General features: G+C 44.3%; 1 protein-coding gene across 3 annotated transcripts in view; it reads right to left on the minus strand.

Moving 5' to 3' along the window:
* MED23 (mediator complex subunit 23) overlaps positions 1-25,072 on the minus strand; it is a 261,969-nt gene that overhangs the window by 182,536 nt on the left and 54,361 nt on the right. For 2 of the 3 annotated variants that reach the window (XM_030196548.1, XM_030196549.1), the window contains exon 10: positions 14,369-14,464. In XM_030196548.1, coding sequence (XP_030052408.1) covers positions 14,369-14,464 — 96 coding nt within the window. Of the gene's footprint in view, positions 1-13,752; positions 13,771-14,368; positions 14,465-25,072 lie in introns of all 3 variants that reach the window. The other variant, XM_030196547.1, reaches the window with a different exon arrangement.

Here is a 25,072-nt window from a genome sequence, read left to right on the forward strand (position 1 = left end):
TCGCATTTCCAAAAAGGAACGGGATGGCGTTTCCCGGGGTACATGTTCACAGACAGAGAGTTCAGGGAATATCTAGTTCAGAAATGGGAAGAATACGCCAGCTTCAATGTGGAACACAAAGAGAACCCGAAGTTGTTCTGGATGGCTGCCAAGGCAGTGCTGAGGGGTGAAGTCATAGCCTTTGTTCAGAAACAGAAAAAGAAAAATGCTAGAGCGCTATTGAATTTAGAATCACAACTTGCAAGGGCTAAAAGAGCTCATCTCCGTATGCAAACGGCAGGCACCAGGGAACATTTGAGGTCCATTCAGATAGCAGTTAACTCCCACATACATGAGAAAACAACTAGGTCTAGACTATACCAGAAGTACAGACTGCAAAAATATGGGAATAGAACAGGCCCCATGCTGGGCAGATTAATGCGCACATGGGAATCTAATCGAGTCATAACAACTATGCAGGGAGCACAAGGGAAGATAGAAACCAGTTGTGAGGGAATTGAAAAAATCATAGTACAACACTTTTCTACCCTGTATAGAAAGCATGCAACCCCAACTACTAAAGAGCTTAAGGAATACTTGAACACCCTGCAGTTACCTAAGCTGCTTCCTGATGAGCTAGAATTATTAAATAGACCTATCCAAGGGAGAGAAATTCAAGAGGTAATTAGGGGTCTCCCACTGCATTCGGCCCCGGGTCCGGATGGATTCTCAGGGGAATTCTATAGGCTCCTCCCGGAACCGGTGGTTGGGGCACTGCAGGAATATTATAATCAGATTGTCAGCCAGGGTGCATTGCCGCAGGGAGAAAATTTGGCTTTGATCTCCTTGATCCAAAAGCCCGGGAAGCCAGGTGACCGTGCAGACTCTTATAGGCCCATATCTCTAATAAATGTGGATCAAAAAATCCTTGCTAAAGTATTAGCGAATCGGTTGGCCCCGGTACTGCCCAGAATCATAGGCGAGGAGCAGGTAGGCTTTGTCCGTCAGAGACAAGCAGGGGTAAACACTAGAAGGCTATTACTGGCAATGGCGCAATGCACTATGGCCAACACCCCTGCACTGATTTTAAGTCTTGATGCCGAAAAGGCTTTTGATAAAGTTGATTGGGACTTCATGTTTGGGGTGTTGGATCACATGGGGATTTCTGGTTGGTTTCAGGAAGCCATTAGGGCTTTATACAAAGGGGTAGGAGCATCCGTGATTATTAATGGGACCCGCAGCACAGAATTCAGAATCCACAGAGGCACACGGCAGGGCTGCCCTCTCTCCCCCTTGTTGTTCATTCTGACCCTGGAGCCGCTACTCAGGGAGTTGAAGTGCGAAGATCAGATAAGGGGAGTGAATATGGGAGATTATGCGGTAAAGGCACTGGCTTTTGCCGATGACCTCCTGGTGATACTTCGGGACCCGGGTCAATCAGTCCCAGTGCTGTTGAGAACTATTACACGGTATGGGGACCACTCGGGATTTACTCTAAACTTACACAAGTCCACAGGATTGTCAGTGCTACAGGAAGATAGGGGAAGATGGGAAGGTAGCCTAAACATCAGTTGGGAAAAGGAAGAATTTAAATATTTGGGGGTACTGATCACAAATGATCTTACAAAAATATACACGAGGAATGTAGCCACCTTATTGGGGGTTACACAGACGAAGCTGCAGATGTGGCAGGGGTACCCGCTCTCACTCCTAGGTAGAATAGCTGTGATCAACATGAAGATTGTGCCAAAATGGGTATATTTGTTTCAGGTGCTACCACTGTATTTGACTCGCAAGGATGAAAAAAAGTTAAATAAAGCTCTGCAAAGATTCCTGTGGAATGGAAGGCGGGCCAGGATACCACTGGCAGTACTACAGACACCGAAAGAATACGGAGGCATGGGCCTCCTTAACATTCGACATCTAACAGTGGCCAGTGGCATGCGCCACATTAACGATTGGTACAGAGGGACATCAGATTTTTCAGCCACAGCAATAGAGAGCCATATGGCGCAGGGTTTACATCTGGGTTATGTGGTGCAAACACCGAGGGCAAAAATGGCACGGGAGCTGAGAGATACTGGAATCTATAGCTCAGCCCAAGCGGTATGGAAGTGGATTTGTCGTATCTATCATTTCAAGCCTACAGTAACACCATACTTACCAGTACAGGGTAACCCAGAATTCGCTCCAGGAATGTTGCATAAGACTTTCCAAGATTGGAAGACAAAAGGCATTACATATTTATTACATGTGATTACAGAGGAAGGTCGCATAAAAGCATTTGAGGAGCTGAAGCGCACATATAATCTGAAACAAGCAGACCAGTTTTACTATGCTCAATTACATCATTATATTAAAAGTCTGCCGTGGGAGTCCCTGACAGAAGACGTACAGGAGGAGCTAGCAGAGGCTTACTCTTTCCGGGCACAACAGAAAGTTCCACTATCATATCATCATCGATACATTAAGGACAATTTCTCAGAGTTGGATTATGTACAATTGGCAGTAACCTGGAGTGAAGACTTGGGAGTCATAATAAAGCAGGAAACGATTAAGGAACATGTCTTGGGGATGAGACACTACACGACAATTGTGGGACATTGGGAGCTGCAGTATAAAGTAGTGCTGAGAGCGCATGTTCCACCACGGCGTGCTTTCCACATGGGTCTCTCCCCAGATGGTGCTTGCCCCAAGTGTGGGTTGGAGGGCGCAGAGCTGGGACACATGTTTTGGACATGCCCCCACATCCGGAACTTTTGGAGATTATTACTGCAAGAGATTTCAAAAATTTGGAATGTGACGTGGAGACCACAACCTGGAATATTGTTTGGCGACCTGAGGCTACCACGGCCTACTCCAAGAGGAATGCAGCAATTTGCTTTACGAACTATAATTTTTGGGAAAAAAGCTATTCTACAGCATTGGTTAGTTCCGAAGAGGCCCTCAGTACAGCACTGGCGAGGAGGTATGATAGAGCTCATGCGATTTGAAAGATTGGAAATGAACAAGCAACCACAGGGGTACAAAAAAGCATTCACACAGCGCTGGAGCCCGCTGTGGAATACATTAACGCCAGCAGCAAGGAGTTATTTGTTAAACATGTAAACATAGGACATTGGAAAGAAATTTGGAGTGAGAGCGACCCTGGTAGGGATGGGATAAGGGGGGAGGGCGGAAGAAGGGGGGGGGGGGAATGGGGAGATAGAGTAGGATGTTCACAAATAAAAGTTGTAATCAGGTTGATATATTTGATGTACATGTAAGTGACGGAGGCGGAAATGTCTGAGTTGAGAAACTGGAACATGTACAATATTTACTGAATCTGTTAATAAAAACGAATTAAAACATAAAAATAAAAGATATGGACAAGTTCCTCAAGGAAAAGTCCTTAAACTGTTAATAAGGCGGAAATGGGGAAAGTCTGCTTATCCCAGAGGTTAAGTAGCATAGAATAGTGCTACTTTTTGAGACTCTACCAAGTACTTGTGACCTTGACTGGCCACTGTTGGAAACAGGATACCAGGCTAGATGGACCCTTGGTCTAATGCAGTAGGGCAACTCTTATCTTCTCTTATGATCTAAGTTACTTGTAAGGGAGGGAGCACATTATATCAACAATCATATCAAAGCAACAGAAATACAGGGGGCATGCAGAAAGGAGGAACGGTGGGCTCTCTTGGAAAACAATACTTACATACACACATGGGTATTGTCTACAGACCTCCATCTCAGACAGCTTAACAAGACAGAGATCTGGTCACAGATTTCTAAAAGTTGGGGGTGAAGGGGGCAGGTGGTGTTGGTAGGAGATTTCAAACTACAAGATGTGGACTGGAGCATTTCATTTGGAGAATCATAAAGAAGTAAAGAAGTTGTGGATGTCTACCAAGGAGCTCTAGTTCACGCAAATGGTGATAGAACCCATGAGGGAAGAGGTGACACTGGATTTTGTATACACAAATAAAGATAAGGTATCTAATGTCCAGATAGGGGCCCAACTGGGCAGCAGTGATTATCATACAGTATGGTTTGATTTAAAAATTAAACCAATATCTAGACCAGGGGTTCTCAACCCAGTCTTTGGGACACACCCAGCCTGTCAGGTTTTTGGGATACCCACAATGAATATTCATAAGATGGATTTGCATTCAATGGAGACAGTACATGCAATTTACCTCATGCATATTCATTGTGGCTGTCTTGAAAACCAGACTGTCTTGGAGTGTCCTGAGAACTGGGTTAAAAACAACAGATTTAGACATACTAGGCTCAAAATATGGACTTCAAATATGCTGACTTTAACAGCATGGAACAATACTTGAAAGAAGGAACAGTAGGGTGGGAGAAAATAAAGAAGAGGAAGGACAGGGGGCCCAATGAAAAGAGCTATAAAAACAGTGACTGATCTTTATGTTATGAAAGTAAATAAAAAGCCAAAAGGAAAAAAAAAAAAGCCCACCATAATGGTTTTCAAATGAGGTGGCTGACAAATTAAAGGGCTAAAAGTCTAGCATTCACAAAGTACAAAGGGTCACTAAAGGAAAAACACAGAAAAGAAGACTATAAGGTAAAGCTGAGAGAAATAGAGACGTCAAGAAAACAAAAGGCAAGAGCAGAAAAAAGGATAGCCGAAGACATAATGTGATCGGACAAAATGTTCTTCGGGTATGTTCAGAAAAAGAGAAAGGCTATACGAAGAAATCTAAAACTGAAAGATGCTTAAGACTGATATGTGGAGGATAACAAGGAAAAAGTAGAAATGATTAGCAAATACTTCTGTTTAGTATTTACAAAAGACAGACCTGGAGACGGGCCACAGATAACTCACAAAAGTGCAAATCCAAAATGAAATAGATACAGTACCATTCACAGAAGAGTATGTTTGTGAACAAATTGCAGGCCTGAAAGTGGATGAAGCTATAGGAAACATCTCAGGATACTAACGGAGCTTAGAGAAGTTCTGGTGCGTCCCTTGAAGGATATGTTTAGCAAATCCCTGGAGACAAAAGAGGTTCCACATGACTAAAGAAAGGCAGATGTGGTCCTTCTTCACAAAAGAGTTTAACAAAGAAGATATGGGAAAGCAAAGGGCAGAAAGCCTCACCTCAGTACTGGAATAAGTAATGCAGATGCTGCTGAAGGAAAGAATAGTCTTTTTTTTTTTTTTTTTAACATTCAGTGTGTTACAAGATCCAAAGCAACACAGTTTTACCATAGGCAGATTGTACCAAATGAATCCAATTTTGATCAGTGAACTAAAGGCATATGTTAGATATGGTGTACTTCGATTTCAGCAAAGCCTCTAATAAACTGATCAGTTTGAGGTTGCGTCCCAAATAGTCAACTGGATAAACAAAATTGGGTTAACCTAGTTACATATGACCTTTAATAAATATTTCTTTTAGGGGAGGAGGGAGGGGGATTCAGGGATGGAAAACGGGAGGGTGGGGGGGGGGGATGGTGAATGTAACCAAGTTGATCTATTAAGGAGGGATGCAACACTGAAATTTGTCAATAAACCCATGTTGAAGCAACAGAGACCTCAAAGAAACTTCAGAACCTCTTGACTGAACACTACACTAGACCAAACTCCTCATGTGATGAAGATTCCTCCTAATAACTCTTGACTAAGGAGGAGTTTTAAAGGACATATTGATACTGCAGAAACCAGAACAGCCATGGGCTTCCCTGGGAGGCTCCTGGTCTAGTTCAACAGGATTCAAGGAAGGAAATTAAGAGGGAAGAACAAAATTCTCTTTCATTTCATTCTTTTACACTAGTCCAGATGCATGGGAAGTACTCTAGCCTTCATAAACTGGATGGGAGGAACTCAAGGATGCCTTGAGAACACCAACCCTAAAGACAGATCTTTCACTGGTCCGCACATCCAGCTTGACAAAGGAATGCAGCAAAGACCACATAGTGGCTTTACATACTTCCTCTGGCACCAGGCTCCTCCCAGGGAGAGTCTTGGGCTCTCACAGAGTACCTGCAACCTCTCTGAAACCAGATGATCATTCAATAGATGCATTGAATTTATAGGGCCCTAATCCACTTGGACAAAGATATAGAAGTTGCTTTGCCTTTACAAGGACCTGCAGACACCATAAATAACCTGTCTGATTTCCAAAACATTTGTCAATTTCAAATAGCACAGAAAAGCCCAAATGAACATTCAGAAGGTGGAGATACTTGCCACCCTACTCCACATTCATCAACTCTAGGAAAAGCTGAAAGGGAAAGCTTGGTGGAAAATTACTTTGTTCCAATGAAACAACCACCTTCGGCAAAAAAAAAAAAAAAAAAACCTGGATGAAAGGTGGCTGAATCTCTAGCAAATATCAGGTACAGACCCCAGAAGACACTGCCTAAATATCCCGGATGCAATGGGCCAAGCAGATAACTACTCAGAAAGGCTTCTTTGAGTGACCAAACCTTCATTGTGGCATATACTCAAGGCTCTAAGGGGAGAGCTACCAATGTACCCAGAACCAAGTTGAGATCCCACTGGAGAACTGGTCTGCTCAACTCCCCACAGGGACCCAACATCTGGATGGGCAGCTAAGTGTCCTATCTCTAGTAACAAGAAAGAGCTGTTGCCTGAATCCTCAGAGAATTCAGACTCAGCCCCTTATGCAAGCGCCACCTGGAGAAAGGCTAAAGTTGCTGCTATGTCCACTCACCAAATACAGTCCATTCATTCCTGGCAACAATCCTCAAATAAACTTCAGACTCAGACATAGACCAAGAAGGTTGAACTCTTGAGGCTCTCAGAGTTGAAACTGTTGCAGAGGAATATCCCTTTTTTAATCACCCTGACCCTTGCAATGGCCAGGCTGTAAGAAAAAAGAGATTGGGTTTCTCCATCAGAACCAGCCCTTGCAGCAGTTGCAATGCCTCCCCCACTTTCAAGTGAACCAGGTCTGAATATCATTGTCTCCTGAGTCAATATAGTGGAAGCAATATGACCAACTAAGGATGATCTTTTTCTCTTCCTCTCTCCCTTTCCTGTTTAAAATATGAAGTTCCTGTTTCAAATATTTTTATTTGTACTGTGAACCACTATGTTGTATCGTATGAATAGTGGTATATCAAACTGTAACCATAACCATCTTCTATTATCTTCCACATATATGGCTGATGAAAAGCCTTGGGAGAAATATGTAGAGCACTTTTCCCCAAGGCCAGGACTCAATCAGAGCATCAATCCTGCTGGAATCCCTTTTTTTTCCTTTGACTAAAGAACCCAGAATCCCCGGCATTCTGCCTTACGGCCATCAGGTTTACGCCTCTGGAAGGCCCCTGATCCAGCACCCATTTCTCTGAATCTATGGTCTCAGCTGAAAAAAAACACAACCTGAATCTTTGTTATCCACTCCTGAAATATGGGCTACCAAGGTCACCTGAAGATGCTGCTCTGACCCAAAAAACAGAAGTCTCATCTTCTGTGTCACTGAATCATTCACTTCAGATTTCTCTCTGCTCACTGGTGTAAGCTACAGCCATCACACTGTCTGAAGGAACCTGGACTGTCGCTCCCCATATTAGGGAAAGGAAATGCCAAAAGCACCAACCTGACGATCCTAAATCGTTTGCCTACTGATGGATCACAACATTTCCTGACTGGACCATCTTTTCTGTGCAATGTGTCCCTGGAAGTCAGCAACACTGCCTGTCAGACTTGCATGTGAAGTGACTACGACCAAGTCAGAAAGTTATAAGTACACCTCCCTACAGAGATTCTTGGTGCAGTCCCACCAGTCTAGGATCAAACATGGTAGAGCCATTGATCAAAATCTTACAGCTGAGGGGATCAGTGAGAGAGTAACGACGACGGCAAGAACTGCACGTATGCTCCTACCCAGGGCAAAAATTTTAGCATCACAGCCATCATGCCTAACAACTGGAGATAATCCCAAACTCTTACAGCCTCCTAGTCCTGAATCTTGTTAATCTAGTCTTGCAGCTCAAATATGTGCAGTTGCTTATGAAAGATTCTTCCCACCTTGGTGTCAAACAATGCTTTCAGATGCTCAAAAAACTGGGAGGTAGACAACGTGCATTTCACAGTTTGCCACTCAACCCAAAATCAAACCATCTTGTTCACTCTAGCTATTGCTGCCTGACTTGTCCAACCTGAACCAGATTAAACTAGTCCAGGTAACGATAAATCATGGATCCCTTCACTGCAGAGAAATGCTACTACCACCAGCATCATCTTGGAAAACTCTCTGAGCCACAGTGGAGCTGAAAGACGGGCCCTGAAAATGCTCTCCAGGACTGCAAAATCTTTACTGGTCTTCCCAAATTGGAATATGGAAGCATGCCTCCTATAAGGCCTGTGAAGAGAAGAACTCTCCTCTTCTGGTCTCACAATGGACTTTCAGTGTCTCCATGCAAAAACGGGACACTTGATGGCATCTGTTGACCCCCTTTAATCAAGAATACAACATAAAGTGTTGTCCTTTTGGACCAGAATGTTGATTAAATACAGCCCTTGCCCCTGCTCCTGAAAGGCATTGTTGTCTGAAGCAGAAGCAGCCTTGTCAAAGTCTCCTACACCGTAAGCCACTTGGAACTGAGACACAAGGGGGAAACAAAGGCATTAGGAAGGGAAGTACACTCCAGGATGATGTCCCAGACCCACTGGTCCAATGTGACACATATCAACTCCTAGTAAAAAAGATAAAGAAGTCTGCTCACTAGCATCATCACGGGGAGGAACTGCTGACCTTCATAGTGAGGAAAAGGTGACACTAAAGGCTGAGACATCCTTACACTTCCTGGCCCCTCCATGTTTACTAGGTAGAATAGAAGATTGCTTACCAGGCCTATAATGCCTACCACCACAAACCACATCCCCCTTAGCTGATGCCAAAACCTTTTTCTCTGGAAGCTTCTGGGCTTTGACCCCCAGATCCCTCAACAACTTATCTGCATTCTCCCCAAAAGAACATAAGAATATAAGAGTTGTCCTACTGATTCAGACCAAGGGGCAATCTAGCCCAGTATCCTGTTTCCAGGTTACAAATACCTGGCAGAGTCCCAAAAAAGCAGAAAGATTCCATGTTATTTAATCCCAATGATAAGCAGTGGCTTTTCCCGGGTCTATCATAATACTTTATTGACTTTTCCTCCAGAAATGTATCCAGCCAAACCTTTTCTAAACCCAGTTATAACTGCTTTTACCTTTGCTTCTGTAAAGATTTACAGATCTTAACTATATGCTGAATGGAAAGATATTTTCTCCTATTTGTTTTAAATGTGCCACTATATAACTTTATGGAATGTTATCTAGTCTGTACTTTATGAAACAGTAAACAAATCTATTCACATTTCCCATCTCAATCATATCTCCCCTTAATCATCTCTTCTCAAAGCTGAAGAGCCCTAACCTCTTTAGCCTTTCTTCATACGAGAGTCATTCCACCCTCTTAATCATTTTGGCTGCCCTTCTCCAGTTCTGCTATATCTGTTTTGAAATGCAGTGACAAGAATTGTACGTAATACTCAAGGTAAGGTTTCACCATGGAGTGATGCAGAGGCGTTATGTAATGTTATGTTACACATGTCTTCTAGCCCCCAGTTACCAAAAATAGCTCAATGCGGGTTACAGAATTACAAGAAAAAACAGCAACAATATTTCAGGAATTACAAAATTACAAGTCAAAGGTTGTCTAATCCTCTAATAGAACATATTTGTGGGGGGGTCCAAGATGGCGGACGCTTCTCGTTAACGCTCATCGAGGCTCTGCGGACTCTTATTCCTATTTTCTTGAAAGTACTTTTAAAATACCAACTATGCCCCATACAAAAATGAAAGGGGTGGTTAAGGGCTTACCGACTGCGCCGGGAGCCTCCCAAGCAGTCCAGCGGACCCTCGATGGATTCGCGATGAGTACTCCACGGGATAAAGAGGCGAGGAGCCCTGCTGTGGGAGTGGTCGGAGGAGCGTCGGCACCCCTAGGGCTGGAGACGACTGTTTCCTCGCCCGAATTGAACCCACCTCCATGTCCAGCAAAACTCCGTGGGGAGGGGGAACCTTCGGAGGCGTCTGGAGATGGCAACGAGGAGAGTATCGCGGTCGGAGCCTCCCCCGGAAATGCTGTTGAAGGTTTTCATCAGGAGCTAGGAGCCCGCGTGGAGGTTACCCTGGAAGGCATTTGGGCAATGCTACAGAATCTTCATAAGACAACTTCGAAAGCTGCTTTGGACACAGCTTCACTAGTGACTAAGGTAGACTCTCTGCATGATTCTTTTGAAAAATTTAAATTGGATTCTGAGAAACAAAAGGCTTTATTTCAACAAGAACTTACTTTATTAAAGAATACAACTGAAAGTTTGATCAAGGATAAGATTATCCTACATAACAAGTTAGATCAAATTGAAAATTTCAATAGATGCCTCAATTTGAGGGTATTAAATTTTCCAATAATGACAGAGCTGGGCCCGATGGAACTATTTAAAAAATATCTAATTGAAGTTCTTCACTACTCCTCTGATTGTATTCCTCCGATTAATAAAATATACTATCTCCCAATTCCACGAAAAAATGAGAAGCAGGAGAGAATGAAGGTCCAACAGGATTTACAACCTTCAGGACTACAGGATTTGACAGCATTTCTTGAGAAATCGTTGACTGAGATCCAATCTCGTGCTACTTTATTGGTATCTTTTATTTTTGAGCCTGATGTTAATTCAATTATGAAACTATTCTTTAAGAATTCTCAAAAATTATTCTATGGTGCGTGAGTATGGATCTATCCAGATGTTATAAAGACTATCCAAGAAAAGAGGCGGAAGTTTTTGTTATTGAGAGAGGACGTTAAAAAGCTAGGAGCCAGCTTTTTGCTGGCTTATCCTTGCAAATGTCTTATAAAGTATCAGGATAATAAGTATACTTTTTTTGAGCCTGAACAATTGAGAAGTTTTGTTGAATTAAAGAAGCTTGCTAAATGATTTTCCAGGATTAGGGTTTAAGATAGTGTTAATACACCTGTGGTTAGGTCTAGGTCCTAATTTCTAGAAAGTATGATTGTGTTAAATGCTTTTCCTCAAATTTTCTGACCCCCTTCATCATATTTGTGGTCTAAGAAATGGAGATTTGTTTTCCTGTAATTATTTATTTGATTTCATATGATTTATGTCTCTGTATTACCTAAGCAAGGTTATCTTGTATAATATTTTGTTTGAAATTATAAATAAAAAAAAAAAAAGAACATATTTGTTAAATAACAAGGTTTTAAGTGCTATCTGGAATTCCCAGTAGCTTGAAAAAACCCAATGTATAAAAGCATTGAATTCCAAAATGAAGTCACTTGGTAATATAAAGAAGAATTGAAAAGTCTCTACGATTTAATCTATCTTACTGAAGGAAAAGCTAAAAGTATTTGATTACGAGTTTTATAAACAGAACTCCCTTGCAACACAATAATCCAATCGTTCAAATACAATGAATGGATCATCACCATTCATAATTTTTAAAATGGTGATACAAAGTTTAAATTGAGCCCCATCTCTCACGAGAAGCCAATGTATTTCTTTCAGAAGCAAAGTAGCTGAATATATTAGTCATGCTGCCGTGTTTTGTACAAGTTGTAATCTCTTAATCAAGCTATTAGAACATCCGATATAAACGATGTTACAGTAATCTATCCTCGACAAGTTTAATGCATGAATAGCCTAAATTTCTTTGATTCATTCTTCACTCCTTTCCTAATAATTCCAAACATTCTATTCGCTTTTTGGTTGCAGACACACACTGAGCATAAGATTTTAATATGTTTTCCATGATGACCTCTAAATCCTTTTCTCTTGGTGGTGACTTCTAAATATGGAACCTAGCATGTGTAGATAGAATTTGGGTTAATCTTGCCAATGTGCACCACTTAGCACTTATCCACATTATATTTCATTTGCCATCTGGATGCCCAGTCTTCCAGCCTCCCAAGGTCCGCCTGCTATTTCACACCAACAGAAGCTTGTCCTTAAATGCAGTTTGCTGAGCTAGGCTTTGGAGGCTATATCTGCAACTCAGTGGTGCAGCCACAGAAACTTATGAGCTATAATCACTGAGGTCATTGACCTGGCAGACAGCTCAATCAAATCATATAAAAAGAAAATAGGCCACATAGGCCACTGAAGCAGCCTCCATGCTCTCTGGAAGCTTTTGAATTCAACAAATCAAAGCTCATACCACAATCAAAGCCTGGAAGGTCACCTAAGCAGAAAAGGCTTGCTTAAACAGGGCATGAATCCTGTGACCCTAGGAATCATTCAGGGGCATCTCACCTTCCACAGGGATGGTTGTCTTGTGGATAACCACAGATACCAGGGTATCTAGCATCAGGATGTGCAATAGGGAGTTTCTGTCATCAAGAAGAAGCAGGCAGATCTTCATCCAGGACCTCACACTCTGAAAAAAACCTGTCTTACCATCATATGGAAGGAAAAATCCTCAAAAAGACTTCCTAATGCCTTTGAGAAAAGGATCCCCCTTAAGAGACCTCCTTTGCAATGGGCTACTGAACATGGTAACCTTGGAAATTTATTTTTATTTTATTTATTAGAATTTATTTACTGCCTTTTTGATGGAATTCACTCAAGGCGGTGTACAGTAAGAATAGATCAAACATAAGCAATAGGCAATTACAGCAGTAAAAATATTCAAATAACAATAAAAAGTATGGCATAGTATACTACTTAAATCTCCCTCCAAAACATGTTGCTAATAAATACATTTCTTAACACAGGGTACTATTTTGTTTTGCTCTTGATGGACTGCACGCTTTTTTGTTTTTGGTTGCTCTGTGGTACATTTGCCTCTCCTTTTTTCTATTACGTAAACCTGGACATTTGTGTGTTAATTTACAAATATTGATATCCCACAAATTTTCTCTTATACTTTATACACCATACCTACAAAACATCACTCCTTCTCAACGTCAATTTTTGAAATTGTTCCTTAATGATCCAATACTTCGACACCCAGGCTCCTACTTCCATGCTTTGTAATAATCCAGTTATCAAAACTTGTGCACATATGGCCACCACAAATGCATTAATGTTTGTGTGTGTGACTCACAGCAAACCTCCTATTAAAATTTTAGTTAGCAGGACCAAATACCTGAGGAAAGAGATGATCAAAAATTGGACCATGCATGCAGTCAGGTCTGCCAAGTTCCCAGCACCAAACCTTTTACTCATTACTTTTTAAAGGTGAAGCCTTCTTACTTTGCAAATTCATTTTTCAAAGGTGGCTAGACCACAAGACGTACCCTGAAGAGATCACGCAATTAAAAAAAAAAAATGTCATAAGATGCAGCACGAAGCATTAATGCACTCTAAGAAGTTCTACACCAGTCAAGTTTCTTTCTTCATAAATTCTAGTTTTTACTTCCTCTGACTTCTACTAAAGATGACTACCTTCATGAACAGCCTACACTGATCCCATCTATCATCTCTTACGTCACCTAGAACCCCTTAAGCTCAGAAATAGCATAAGGTTGGAAACAGAGGGAAAAGAAAAATCAGCTAACACTATGATGAAATGGAAGCTAGATATAGTGGCCTTTCAAAAATGTATTTCTGACATCAGCAGGGACACTAATACATATTAATTTAAATTACGAGAGAATAGCATTTTGTCTTGGCATCTGGCAGTCCTGCCAATTTCAAGCCCTGACCTGGTATTTTTCTAACAGGAATCAGTGGCTACAAAGCGGCCAATGCACCGTTAGTCACAATACAACAGTAAGTTTGTGAACATACCTGAGCAATGTTCAAGGTCTAGAGCATTGGAGGATGGGCAGGACAAGACAGGACAGAACAAAAAATAAAGGAAGAAAAAACAGAAAAAGACAAAACAGTGACTATGAGGCCAGCATCAAGGAACCCCAAAGTCAGATAACATCCGCCCCAAAGGCCAAGTGACCCACAAAGCACAGACACGTAGAAACATGGCAGTTTTCTAATAATGCAGATCTGCAGAGCTCAACCAACACAGTGCCGTGTATTGAAAACTGATAATATCACAAAAAGACTCATAGCAATAATTTGTCATTTATTATAGGTTATATAAACGATATGATTATCTGGCAGAAGATATACTTGAGGCTGGCCTTATAGTGTAAAGAAAAATAAAGCAATGCAAAAAAATAGAGGTCAATTTTAAATATCTATGTTTATACTTAAAATGCTTAAATAAATATACTAAGAAGGAGCAATATAGTGTGTAATAAACCTTAAGCATTACTAAACATTAAAGCAAAAACTTATATTTTAAAGTCACTAGCTCAAAACTGTTTTGTATAGTTAGCTAAAGCAAAGAAAAAGAGAAAGAACATCACCTATGCAGAACTGACTATGCTCCAGATCACTACAGTACCTGCTTATTTAGGCCAAGCATGTTGCAGACCATGTCTCGGGAATAAGGTTGTTCCAGCACATATCTCAGTAATGCAGTCTGTGGCTCAAAGAGATCCTAAGGAGGGAAAGGAGATGAGAAAAGTGTTGCGAAATCTGCATACAGATTTTAAATTCAGTTCTTATTTTCTCTCTGGCAAGTTAACCTGTATAACACTTTTGTTGTGAACAGAATGATTAAGTTCAAATCCTTCAGACGGAGATCTGCCAACCATTTTCTTAGTAGGATACTACTGTACATGAATAATGTTGTTAAGGCTGCAATTTCTTGTTATTTTCCAAAGCACACATTCACAAATTCCTAAATACTGCATTTTATAGGCAGTACCATTCCATGCCATTTTTTCTGATGTCAATAAATGTTCTACAAATCAATAAACACAAACAAACAAAAAATTTTTTTTACAAAGTAATAAAACCAAATAGATCAAAAGATCATAAAAGTAGTACACGCTTTAATAATATTTTCTAACTGCCTTTGAACATATTTATTTGCTTATTATTATTGTGAGAAAGCAGAAGGTTAACCATATATACCTAACGATCTCCGTTTTCTCTTTCTGGTCATATGGATAGGTGTGTCCTGTATGGAGTGGCAGTGACAGAAATGCTGACTTTCTTACTGGTATCTTAATAAGCTGCAAAGTAGTATGGATCACCACCATGTTTGTAAGTCCATCGCAAGCAAAGGCTCCTTGCTCTGTGGCAGACACTATAGCCCTTATTTGGCAACACCAATTCCTGTCCTCCATTCTCTTCCTCTGGGCTAGTGGTATTCACTAACAGTTCACAGGGCTGGCCCAACATTATTGGATGCCCTAGGCTAACCTTCAGCCATACCACTCCCCCCAATAGCTCAACATCTTCCCCTTCCCCTCAAAAGCCCCTCCCCCCTCCACCCATTTGGTCAACTTCTCATCTCCCCTTCTCTCACCTGTGTCTAGCATCTTCCCTCTTGCTCCCGGGCCTACCACTGCCACCCCCTACCTCTTCTTGGGCTGGCTCAAAGATTAAAGAAGCAGGGCTGAAGTGCCACTTTGTCCTTCCTCCCTCTGAGACAGACTTTTCAGAGGGGGTGAGACCAAGCATCCTGTATACACAGACCCACACTGAAGTGCTGCTTGGTCTCACCCCCTCTGAAAAGTCTGTCTCAGAAGGAGGAAGGACAAAGTGGCGCGTCACCATTGTCTGTGCTTTCAGGGCCTATGCAATGCTAATGGTTCTTTAATCTTCCAGATGGCCTGGGAGGAGGTAGGGGGTAGCAGCAGCAGCACGCCTAGCAGAGAGAAGGAAAGGCCATCATGCACACCAGAGCCATGCTGCCACTACCACACCTCACCCTCACCAAGGCAATCACCTAGTCCACCTAGTGGCTGAGCCTACCCTGACAGTTCACAGGGACCACAAACAGATTTTCAAATTATCCCTAATGAACATGCATAACATAGATCTGCAGACAACTGAGGTACTATGCATGCAGATTTATGTCATGCACATTCATTAGAGGCAAAAAAAAAAGAAAGGGATGTAATTTCACTTAAGTAACAATTATGGTCAAAGTAGACTCACCCTTGCTCCCAAAAGGTACTAAGAAAATTCAGTTTAGGGGACATCAGGTGAAAAAAAAATAGCTGCAGTCAAATCAAACTATTCCACATTTTAAAAAGTACCAATAAAGGCTGTAGGCTACAAAATAAAATAAAATTAAGGGCACAGAGTAAGAGACAATAATAAATCTGTACAAGGTTTTTCTAAGAAGGAAAAAGGATAGAACCAAGACAATCCAGACATAAAAGGACAGGATTTAAACATGAGACAAATACAGTTACTGAAGAAAATGAACAGAGGTGGCTCCACATAATATAAGCATGGGAGGCTCACCATTCTAGAAAGCTCTACAAGTTCTGCTTTCTCCAGCCCAGGTTCCGTTATGCAAGGACTACATATATTGCTTGTCCTCAAGAAAAGTTTTTGTGAGGACCATCCCTGCCTCACTTGATATTGGCAGAATCTAGTCCTGACATGCTGAAGTTACTGAAGATGTTTATTAACTGCTCACTGACCACAGAACAGCACACAAATAAACTGAAATGACATTTTGCTCAATTCTGAAGAAGCCCTCCTCATTGAGTGTACAGTAACAGTGCGTCGATTATACATCCAATACTAACTAGTTTGGGGGGGGGGGGGGGGCTAGAACATCAGAGTAAACCATTATAGCGCAGTTGAGTTTTGATGTTAAATCATTTAGTATTCTATCACGTATCTTCCATGTGAATTTTAAATCAAATCAATTTAAAGTAAAATCCATTCTAGGTGAAGTAGCTCATGGATAAGTCTAGGCTACAATAATTCATGTACTTTAGCAATGAAATCAATTTTAACTGCAGACCGTGATGATGTGAGGCAGCTGAAAAGTGTTCCTGATTTTATTGGACTTCTACCACCTTCATTTGGCTCATCATGCCAGTTTGATAGAAAGCCTAAGTGCTTTGGGAATTAAGGGCAAGATAGTTACTTGTTGGCTTATGCAGAAGCTGGGAACAGATGGTAATATCGCTGCATTTAGAATTATGACCTGTTTATGTGAAAAGTTCCTAATACAAGCTCAAAAAGAAGACAATGGCACATGTCCCTGAAATATACCAAGCTGCAAACTGTGCCAACACATTTTACACGATCCCCAAATCACATAGGAAAGCTTTCAGCATAAGGGGATCGTTCACATGCTCATCTTCAAATGCTGTATATATCATTCAATAAAAAAAGTGTGAAGAAGGGTGCTACACTGGAAAAACAAAAGCCAGATGCTAAAGACAAGAATCAATTTATACAGACATAATATTAAACATCGCAATGCAAACCAGGATGTCACCTCTGTGGGACAGCACTTGCAAAACCAGAATCCTGCATCAATGATCTTATGGTGAGAATACTAAAAGAAAATTTTAAGACAATCCAGGAACCTTAAGACCTTTGAAGTCAAATTGATGAAATATTTTGACACCCACCAGACAAGACTTAAAAAAGAAGATCTGGGTTTTCTATCTCACTATAAACCATAAAATGACATTGCTTTCTCTCCCTATCTCTCACTCAACCTACCCCACACCTTCTTCCTGTGAAACTTTCGAAAGCTAATAAAAAAAATGTATTAAGTTAGTCCAATAAAAAAAGGTATTATTTTATTTTCTATGTTTTGTTTTATTTCTATTTACCAACACTATAATAATCAAAGCCTCCAGGTTCCTATGGTGAAAAGTTATTTCTCCTAATATCAGAGAATCATAAACTATACTGTGAAGTTATAAGACACTGCAAATTTTGTGATAGAGATGGCAAGTACTACAGCAAAACGGAAAAAAATTATAGCTGATGGGATGGGGTGGGGTGGGGTTGGGGGTGGCAATGGGAGGAGTAAAGGCTGTGCACAGTAGTAAAAAGAATAGGCCAGCAGCTGGATGATGGGAGGAAAAACTGGGCTAGTACATGGGTATTAGGTACCCTAAGTAATTACACTCAACAATCTTGATCATCCCAACACAAGCCCTCCCAAAACAATCCTGGAAAACAAAAAATAAATGCTTAAATGGACACACTTGTAAATACGAAAGTTTACTTTATTTTAATGATTCAAGACAAATCACCCAAAGCATCATACAAAAACGTATAAAAATAAAAATACAGAGACAAAATTAAGACAAACAAAAAAATTGCATTCATCTAAAAATTGATAAAATGATCCTAACAGACTACACCAGAGCCTGTTCCTCGACAAAAAAAGCAAAGTTACTTACCTGTAGCAGCAGGTCAATTATTCTCACATGTGGGCGACTTCCATGGAGCCCGGTGCAGAAACGCCAGCCACCATACTATTTCTTTAAAAGCTTGCAGCAGTGCTCCCACTGCACATGTGAGGCTGCCTTCCCACTCAACTCTTGAGCGCGGGACCAGCATTACAATAACATAGCTAACAACTAAATACAACCCATAGGGGAGGTGGGAGGGTGTGTGAAAATAATTGGCCTGCTGTCCTCAGAGAATACCTGCTACAGGATCTTCATTTTCTCCGACAAATGGGCCATATAATTCTCACATGTGGGAATCCCCAGCTACCAAGCTCATCAAAAACAACATTAGGACAACAGGGACGCGCAAAGGCAAGTCCAAGAAGGTTGATTAAACTGAAAACATATATATACACTGTTGTGAAGGTGCAGCCTGGAACAGAATAAAAATGGACTTTGGAGGGTGGAATTGGATTCTAGACACCAAACAAATTCTGCAGCACTATCTGACCAAAACTTGCTGTCGCTTCAGGTATTCTGCTCAAGGTAGAGCATGGGATGTGAATGTGTGGACTGAAGATCACATTGCAGATTTACAAAACTCCTTAATGGACGCTGATCTCAAGTAGGCTACCGATGCAGTCATTACTTTGACATTGTGAGCCTTGATATGACCCTCTAGAATCAGGCCAGCTGCCTGGACCTAAGTAAAAGAAATGCAAAAAAACACAAAATAACCCATAAGGGAAAGCACCAAAAAGGCAAGAACACGCATTCTGCAGAGAGTGCAAAGAAAATGCGTCCTCTCCTCTACGCGAATGAAAAAAAAGACTGCTGGTTCCATACGCGTGAGTCAGGCAGGAAGGCACCTGTGCATGCACAGTGGGAGTGCTGCCTCAAGCTTTTAAAGAAATAGTATGCTGGGCAGCGTTTCTGAACCAGGCTCCGTGGATAACGTCACCCACAGGTGAGAATTATACGGCCTGCTTGTCCTCAGAGATAGTCACCCAGCATTATGGATAAACCAAGCTTTCACTCTCTTTCTATACTGTAAACAGTTTTCTTCCATATGTATAGAGCGGAGCTACCTCTGCAAACGCCCTCACTTTAATACACAACCAACCTCTCAACACGAAGGCAGCTGTAGAAGACCATTAACTTATCTTAAGATACAATCTGGCAAATCTCTTATAAGCCCTTAAGAACCCTAAAAGCTAAAACAAAGATCTTCAGCTGAACTCTTGCAGTGTCAGTCAGTGAAAATGCTGCAATTTTCTGTTTTGCGTTTGATCCATAAACTGCCCCCATTTTTAGATACACAATCCCTTCAGTTGGTGATAAGTGCTCCGATTACCCCTCATTTTGATGATTGTAATAGCCTATACACAGGCCTCTCTTGAGGCTTATGCATAGGCTACAAAATGTGGCAGTAAAGTTGGTGTGGCTGCTATCTCTCTTGAACAGTTCAGTTTGAGAGCAGTTTATAGAAGTCACTACCCCTGGGTACATGGCTCTTTGAGAACTGCTCACTCTTCTTGTGGGTAGAAATACATGATGAGGAGTTTCTATGGCTGTTAGGACCTATTGTTTTACTTTGACTACAGCTGATCTTCATCTCTATTTACAGGTTGTCGCCCTAAATGACTGACTAGTCTACCTAATGGTCAAGCCATTAGGAGGGAAAGCCCACTGGGAGGGAAAGTGGCCAACAAGTAGACTGGGGAGGCAGAAAGAAAGGAGAAAGCCAGCAGCTGGACATGGGTTTGGGAAAGTGAAGGAAGCTAGCTACTGGTTGAAAAGAGTGAAAACAAAATGAAGAGGGTCACAGCAGCTTATAAGAGGAAGCACCAGTAGAAGAAATGGAAGGGAAGAGAGATAAAGAAAAAAACATCTCGTCCTGCGTGATGAGGGTCGGAAAACACTCCAATCTCCACGGTTCTTCGGAGGATAACTCCAGAAGAAGGGGGAACCAGATCTGACGCGGCCAAAAAGGAGCAATCAGAATCATGGTGCCTCGGTCTTGCTTGAGTTTCAACAAAGTCTTCCCCACCAGAGGGATGGGAGGATAAGCATACAGGAGGCCCTCCCCCCAATCCAGGAGGAAGGCATCCGACGCCAGTCTGCCGTGGGCCTGAAGCCTGGAACAGAACTGAGGGACCTTGTGGTTCACTTGAGATGCGAAGAGATCCACCAGGGGGGGGCCCCACGCCTGGAAGATCTGTCGCACTACACGGGAATTGAGCGACCACTCGTGAGGTTGCATAATCCTGCTCAACCTGTCGGCCAGACTGTTGTTTACGCCTGCCAGATATGTGGCTTGGAGCACCATGCCTTGACGGCGAGCCCAGAGCCACATGCTGACGGCTTCCTGACACAGGGGGCGAGATCCGGTGCCCCCCTGCTTGTTGACATAGTACATGGCAACCTGATTGTCTGTCTGAATTTGGATAATTTGGTGGGACAGCCGATCTCTGAAAGCCTTCAGAGCGTTCCAGATCGCTCGCAACTCCAGAAGATTGATCTGTAGATCGCTTTCTTGGAGGGACCACCTTCCTTGGGTGTGAAGCCCATCGACATGAGCTCCCCATCCCAGGAGAGACGCATCCGTGGTCAGCACTTTTTGTGGCTGAGGAATTTGGAAGGGACGTCCCAGAGTCAAATTGGAGCAAATCGTCCACCAATACAGGGATTCGAGAAAACTCGTGGACAGGTGGATCACGTCCTCTAGACCCCCAGCGGCCTGATACCACTGGGAGGCTAGGGTCCATTGAGCAGATCTCATGTGAAGGCGGGCCATGGGAGTCACATGAACTGTGGAGGCCATGTGGCCCAGCAATCTCAACATCTGCCGAGCTGTGATCTGCTGGGACGCTCGCACCCGCGAGACGAGGGACAACAAGTTGTTGGCTCTCGCCTCTGGGAGATAGGCGCGAGCCGTCCGAGAATCCAGCAGGGCTCCGATGAATTCGAGTTTCTGCACTGGGAGAAGATGGGACTTTGGGTAATTTATCACAAACCCCAGTAGCTCCAGGAGGCGAATAGTCATCTGCATGGACTGCAGGGCTCCTGCCTCGGATGTGTTCTTCACCAGCCAATCGTCGAGATATGGGAACACGTGCACCCCCAGCCTGCGAAGCGCCGCTGCTACCACAGCTAGGCACTTTGTGAACACCCTGGGCGCAGAGGCGAGCCCAAAGGGTAGCACACAGTACTGGAAGTGGCGTGTGCCCAGCTGAAATCGCAGATACTGTCTGTGAGCTGGCAGTATCGGGATGTGTGTGTAGGCATCCTTCAAGTCCAGAGAGCATAGCCAATCATTTTGCTGAATCATGGGGAGAAGGGTGCCCAGGGAAAGCATCCTGAACTTTTCTTTTACGAGATATTTGTTCAGGGCCCTTAGGTCTAGGATGGGACGCATCCCCCCTGTTTTCTTTTCCACAAGGAAGTACCTGGAATAGAATCCCAGCCCTTCTTGCCCGGATGGCACGGGCTCGACCGCATTGGCGCTGAGAAGGGCGGAGAGTTCCTCTGCAAGTACCTTCTTGTGCTGGAAGCTGTAAGACTGAGCTCCCGGTGGACAATTTGGAGGTTTTAAGGCCAAATTGAGGGTGTATCCCTGCCGGACTATTTGCAGAACCCACTGGTCGGAGGTTATGAGAGGCCACCTTTGGTGAAAAGCTTTCAACCTCCCCCCGACTGGCAGGTCGCCCGGCACGGACACTTGGATGTCGGCTATGCTCTGCTGGAGCCAGTCAAAAGCTCGCCCCTTGCTTTTGCTGGGGAGCCGCGGGGCCTTGCTGAGGCGCACGCTGCTGACGAGAGCGAGCGCGCTGGGGCTTAGCCTGGGCCACAGGCTGTCGGGAAGGAGGATTGTACCTACGCTTGCCAGAAGTATAGGGAACAGTCTTCCTTCCCCCGAAAAATCGTCTACCTGTAGAGGTAGAAGCTGAAGGCTGCCGGCGGGCGAACTTGTCGAATGCGGTGTCCCGCTGGTGGAGAGACTCTACCACCTGTTCGACTTTTTCGCCAAAAATGTTGTCCGCACGGCAAGGCGAGTCCGCAATCCGCTGCTGGAGTCTATTCTCCATGTCGGCGGCACGCAGCCATGAGAGCCTGCGCATCACCACACCTTGAGCAGCGGCCCTGGACGCAACATCAAAAGTGTCATAAACTCCTCTGGCCAGGAATTTTCTGCACGCCTTCAGCTGCCTGACCACCTCCTGAAAAGGCTTGGCTTGCTCGGGGGGAAGAGCATCAACCAAGCCCGCCAACTGCCGCACATTGTTCCGCATGTGGATGCTCGTGTAGAGCTGGTAAGACTGGATCTTGGACACGAGCATAGAGGAATGGTAGGCCTTCCTCCCAAAGGAGTCTAAGGTTCTAGCGTCTTTGCCCGGGGGCGCCGAAGCATGTTCCCTAGAACTCTTAGCCTTCTTTAGGGCCAGATCCACAACTCCAGAATCATGAGGCAACTGCGTGCGCATCAGCTCTGGGTCCCCATGGATCCGGTACTGGGACTCGATCTTCTTGGGGATGTGGGGATTACTTAATGGCTTGGTCCAGTTCGCAAGCAATGTCTTTTTCAGGACATGGTGCAAGGGAACAGTGGACGCTTCCTTAGGTGGAGAAGGATAGTCCAGGAGCTCAAACATTTCAGCCCTGGGCTCGTCCTCCACAACCACCGGGAAGGGGATGGCCGTAGACATCTCCCGGACAAAGGAGGCAAAGGACAGACTCTCGGGAGGAGAAAGCTGTCTCTCAGGAGAGGGAGTGGGATCAGACGGAAGGCCCTCAGACTCCTCGTCAGAGAAATATCTGGGATCTTCCTCTTCCTCCCACGAGGCCTCACCCTCGGTGTCAGACACAAGTTCACGGACCTGTGTCTGCAACCTCGCCCTGCTCGACTCTATGGAGCCACGTCCACGATGGGGGCGTCGAGAGGTAGACTCCCTGGCCCGCATCGGCGAAGCTCCCTCCGCCGACGTAGTCGGGGAGCCTTCCTGGGAGGTGGCCGCGGTCGGCACCGCACGCGGTACCGACGTCGGGGACCTCAACCTGGGCGATGGGCCAGCCGGCGCCACGCTCGACGGTACCGGAGGCGCAAGCACCGCCGGTACCGGAGGGGTAGGGCGCAACAGCTCTCCCAGAATCTCTGGGAGAACGGCCCGGAGGCTCTCGTTTAGAGTGGCTGCGGAGAAAGGCTGAGAGGTCGATGCAGGCGTCGACGTCAGAACCTGTTCCGGGCGTGGAGGCTGTTCCGGGCTGTCCAGAGCGGAGCGCATCGACACCTCCTGAACAGAGGGTGAGCGGTCCTCTCGGTGCCGATGCCTGCTGGGTGCCGAATCCCTCGGCGACCCAGAGCTCTCGGTGCCGACACGGGGAGGAGACCGGTGTCGATGCTTCTTCGATTTCTTCCGAAGCATGTCACCGGAGCTCCCCGGCACCGACGAGGAGGACGTCGAATCCATCCGTCGCTTCCTCGGGGCCGAGACTGAAGAAGGTCGATCTCGGGGGGGCTGTACCGCAGGAGCCCTCAGGGTAGGAGGAGACCCACCCGAGGGCTCACCGCCACCAGCAGGGGAATGGACAGCCCTCACCTGCACTCCACCCGATGCACCACCGTCCGACGACATCAGCAGACGAGGTCCTGGTACCACCGACGTCGATGCAGCTATCCGATGTCTCGGCGCCGATGCAGAGGCCCGATGCCTCGATGCACTCGATGCAGGGGCGGCCGAGGAAGATGGTCTGGACGCTGACGACGTCGATGCACTCGCAGATCCCGGTGCCGATGCCGACGAAGAGCCCGAGAACAACACGTTCCACTGGGCTAGTCTCGCTACCTGAGTCCGCCTTTGAAGCAGGGAACACAGACTACAGTTCTGAGGGCGGTGCTCGGCCCCCAGACACTGAAGACACGACGAGTGTCGATCAGTGAGCGAGATAACCCGGGCGCACTGGGTGCACTTCTTGAAGCCGCTGGAAGGCTTCGATGTCATGGGCGGAAAAATCACGCCGGCGAAATCAAAAGCCGAAATGGCGAAATTTGGAGCACCAAAATTTAGAGGGAGAAAAAAATCTCGACCGAGGCCGAAAAGAGGCCTACCCCGACGACGAAAGAAAACTTACCGGGGCAAAAAAGCTAGAAGTATGGGGAGGATTTACACGAAACCCGGCGAGGGGCTTCCGGAGCACTTCCCGACTAGGACAAAGCTTTCCCGAAGGAAAAAAACACGTTCAAAACAAATTGGACGCGCGAGGTCGACTTTCCGGGGCTCGACACGGCGAAAACACGACCGTACCGAGTGCGGACAAAAGAAGACTGGCCGGCTCGAGCCGGTTTCGGGCGGGAAGACGGCCGCGCATGCGCGGTGCGCGCGGGCGCGCGAGGGCTAGCAAAGGACTTTGCTAGTGAAGTTTCCGATTGGAGGGGCTGCCGTGGACGTCACCCATCAGTGAGAACAAGCAGCCTGCTTGTCCTCGGAGAAAGAAAAAAACATGTCGATAGAATAGAGATCAGGTAAAATAGGAAAGAGTGAAAAAGGAAAAGATGAAGGATAAAGCACGTGTGGAGGAACAGGAAACAGGTGGAACCCATGATAAGGGAGAGAGAAGCAGGGAACATTGAACAGTTATTCTGAATCATGCAAATCTTAAACTACTAAATATTTAAAGGAAGAATTTTCAGTAAAATTGATCTTGACACATATATTACATAACAGTCACATGTAAACATGTTCCTGAAATGCAACAGATTTATTTTAAAAGCTTCTAACCCCTGCCTCAGAGCTTACCTCTAAGCTGCTATACAGGAAATCAAGGATGCTTATGATAATAATGGGAAGGGCTAAACAGGAGCATTCAGAAGCTGACACTAA

Source organism: Microcaecilia unicolor, chromosome 3, assembly GCF_901765095.1.
Source record: "Microcaecilia unicolor chromosome 3, aMicUni1.1, whole genome shotgun sequence".
Lineage (NCBI taxonomy): Eukaryota > Metazoa > Chordata > Amphibia > Gymnophiona > Siphonopidae > Microcaecilia > Microcaecilia unicolor.